The 3,663-nt window shown below is 52.3% G+C and overlaps 1 protein-coding gene across 1 annotated transcript; it reads left to right on the forward strand.

The window, feature by feature from the left end:
• Positions 1–1,355: 1,355 nt before the first annotated feature.
• Positions 1,356–3,113, forward strand: LOC103168540 (protein S100-A12-like). The gene is made up of 3 exons (XM_029054710.1): positions 1,356–1,408; positions 2,040–2,221; positions 2,696–3,113. The coding sequence occupies exons 2-3, from the start codon at positions 2,051–2,053 to the stop codon at positions 2,930–2,932; spliced, it is 408 nt and encodes a 135-aa protein (XP_028910543.1). The 5' UTR covers positions 1,356–1,408; positions 2,040–2,050; the 3' UTR covers positions 2,933–3,113.
• Positions 3,114–3,663: the final 550 nt, after the last annotated feature.

Consider the following 3,663-nt stretch of genomic DNA (forward strand, 5'->3'; position numbering starts at 1 on the left):
ACAATTATTATTATTATTCAATAAATGAATAAATATGATTAATTGAATTAATTCAATTAATTTATTGAGCACTTACTGAGTGTGGAGCACTGTACTAAATCAGTCATTTTTATTGAGCACTTACCGTGTGCAGAGCACTGTACTAAGCGTTTGGGAGAGTACAGTAGAATAATAAACAGATACATTCCCTGCCCACAATGAGCTTACAGTGTAGAGGGGGAGACATTAATGGAAATAAAATAAATCATAGATATGGACATAACTACAGATACGGTCTCCGGAAAGCTGGGAGTGAGGGGGCAAGAGAGGGAAAGGCAGGAGGGAGAGGGGGAGATGAGGAGAGATGGAAGGAGGCTTGCTGGACCCTGACTCTGATCACTGCTGAGGGTTTAGATTTTACCAACCCAGGCCTGGGGGTCCCCTCTCTCTCTCTGGGCGGTGGTCGAGATTGGTGGGGGTCTCCCTCACGAAGCAAAGCAGCTCTGGAAAGAGCATGGGTTTGGGAGTCTAAGGTGGTGGGTTCTAATCCCGGCCCTGCCACTTGTCAGCTGTGTGATGCTGGGCAAGTCACTTAACTTCTCTGTGTCTCAGATACCTCATCTGTAAAATGGGGATTAAGACTGTGAGGACCACGTGGGATAACCTGATCACCTTGTACCTACCCCAGGTTTTAGAACAGTGCTTGGCACATAGTAAGCGCTTAACAAATATCATCATTATTTTCATTATTATTTTTTGTATCTACCCCAGCGCTTAGAAGAGTGCTTGTTACCTACTAAGCCCTTAACAAATATCATGATTATTATTATTATTGTTCCCAGAACGAGGCAGGTTTCTGGGAGACCGGGGCAGGGAATTGAGGGGAGGGTTTAAGTAGGGGCTCCCCCTCGCAATAATGAACCCCAGGGCCTTAGGGGACCACCCCTGCGAGACCAACACGTCCACCCCCTGCCTCCTAGTTGAGCTGTCCGAAAACAGATTAGAGATTTCTTGGGACAGGACCCTCCACCCTTCCCTCAATTCCTCTGTTACCCTCCTCTCTCTCTCTACCCCAAGTCAGACAGGTTGAAAAGTCTAACCGCATTCCCTTTTGCTGCAAAAGGTCGAACCAAGAGAGGAAGGGCGGGGACAATTAAACTGTGTGTGTGAGTGGGGGAGTCGAAGGAGTAAGGGGGGTGGTCCGTGTTCCGCCTGTGCCCCGTCGGACACCCCCTCCCCCAATATCCTGGACTGGGAGACCGAGAGATCTGGAGTTGCATAAACCCAAGCGAAGTCTCCTTTGGCTGGGGCGTGGCGGGCGGATCCCGCTCTCTGGGAGACTATAAAGTTGCCCGGTGGCGGCGAATCCTCGCCAACCCTTAACCGATCCCCGACAAACTCCGACCGCTCTCTCCATCTCCACTCTCAGGTACGGCCAGGTCCCGTGATTCCTGCCCGCCCGTGGGGGGAGATGGGGGTGAGGGTGGGGGAGAGCAGGGGGGCGTTTGCTCCCACGGTTTGACTTTGGGCAAATCACTTCACTCCTCTGGGCCTCAGTGATTTCATCTGTAAAATGGGGATTAAGAGTGTGAACCCCATGTGGGACAACCTGATTAACTTGTATCTCTCCCAGGGTTTAGAGCAGTGCTTGGCCCATAGTAAGCGCTTAACAAATACTATCATTATTATAGGGTTTGGCAGCGCTGTCAGCTCTGGAGGGTGGGGGGTGAGGAGGGACGATTCCCCCATCTCTTCCCTCTCCCTCTGGTTTTTTTTTCATTTGTTTGACCCCGACTTCGCCCCCCCCAACCCTCCGCCGAGACCTAGAGGGGAACAGGAAAGATCCCCAAATCCACTTCTCCAACCTGCAGATCGACTCCTCCCTCGTTCCTTTATCTCTTTGTCTCTCTTTGTCTCTTTGTCTTTCCTTGTCTCTGTGGTCTCCAACCTAACCTAACCTGGGGGATAGACTCCCTTCCCTCCCCCCAACTCCCCTTTGTCTCTTTGTCTCTCTTTGTCTCTTCTCCTCACTCTGTCTCCCGTCTCTCTCCTGGCTTCAGTTTCTGCAGAAATGTCGGCCGCCAAAGTCATCCAGGAAAACACCCCCGCCGAGAAGGAAATGTTCGTCATTATCGACGTCTATCACAAGTACTCCGAAAAAGGCGGCGACCGAGACGGGCTGGAGAAGGCGGAGTTCGAAGAGATGGTCATCCAGGAAGCCCCACACTTCTACAAGAAGGTGGTGAGTCGTGGACGAGGAAGGAGGTTGGGGGGAGGGATGGAGAGATGGGGAGAGGATACCCGGGAGGACGAAAGTGGGGGTTCTGGGTCCTTCAGTATACAGCGGAGGCACAGAGAGGTTCAGTCACTGGCCCCAGGACACACAGCAGGCTAGGAGGAGGGCGAGAAAGCAGCAAGAGCCTAATAAATACGATTGATTGACTGACTGAATGAATGAGATTCATTTGCTCCCGGATTAATTGTCTGTATTTCTCCATCCCTCTCTCCCTTCGGTAGGAAAAACTGAGCGCCTTTGCTCCCGGTTTAATTCTCTGTATTCCTCCATCCCTCTCTCCCTCAGGTCGGAAAAAACCGAGAGCCTTTCGTCCCGGATTAATACTCCGTATTCCTCCATCCCTCTCTATCTCCAGGTGGAAAAGCTGAGACCCTTTGCTCCCGGATTAATTCTCTGTATTCCTCCGCCCCTCTCCCTCAGGTCAAGAACCGCGACGCCCTGAACAAGATCTACAAGGAAGCCAACGTGGACGGGGACAAAAAGTTGTGCTTTAAAGAGTTCGTTATGGTGCTGAGCCGCATCTCCATCGAAGCCCATGACAGATCCCACGAGGTAGAAAATCCTTGCCAGGATACGCTCCCAGGTCGGGACCGCCCCGGTCAGACCCCTACTCAAGGGCCCACTGAGGAGGGCCACGACCACGGTCACCACCACTGAGTGCGGTCGTCGAGAAGGGGAGGGGGCCGGACGAGTCCAGCTTGACCGCCCCAACACCCCTCTCCCCTCCCCACCGCCAACCCTGAATGGAAAAAGCGAAAATCCGGAGGCGAAACCCTCGGGGGCTGCTCCTGCCTCTGTGATAGACACCACTAATAAACGTTTTCCGCTTTCACGCTGATCCTGTCTCTGACTGATCTCTAGGAGGGAGGGTGTGTTGTTTGGGGGGTCAAGGGGTGGGGGTCCAAGGCACATGGGGGCGAGGGGGAAAACCCGCCGAAAAGCCCCCTCCCCAAGGACACACTCAGGCACAAAGATGCAGTCGGACACACAAACACACTCGAATACCTAAATGGAGACCAACGCACAATATCGCCCACACAGATATGCATGCACAAAAACACACCCGCAGACTTCCACGCAAACCCACTCAGACGCACACAGCTACTAACATCCACAGACATTTTCGGGTGTTAAACACAACGTTACGCATCAAAACCCCGCCCGTTGTTTCTTCCAAAAGACCCAGTACATTGCATAGCCCAGAGTAACAGCTCTGTGCATTCGGTAAGCGCTCACTACAGCACTCCGGACCCCACAGGCATCCGATACAGCGCTCTGCACCCAATGCGCATCTACTACAGAGTTCTGCTCGCAGTAGCCTTCCGGAGTAGTGTTCTACATTCAGTAGAAGCTCAGTACAGCGCCTACTGAGCTATAGTGTATATAAC

The sequence above is a fragment of the Ornithorhynchus anatinus genome, chromosome X5, assembly GCF_004115215.2.
Source record: "Ornithorhynchus anatinus isolate Pmale09 chromosome X5, mOrnAna1.pri.v4, whole genome shotgun sequence".
In the NCBI taxonomy this organism is placed as follows: domain Eukaryota; kingdom Metazoa; phylum Chordata; class Mammalia; order Monotremata; family Ornithorhynchidae; genus Ornithorhynchus; species Ornithorhynchus anatinus.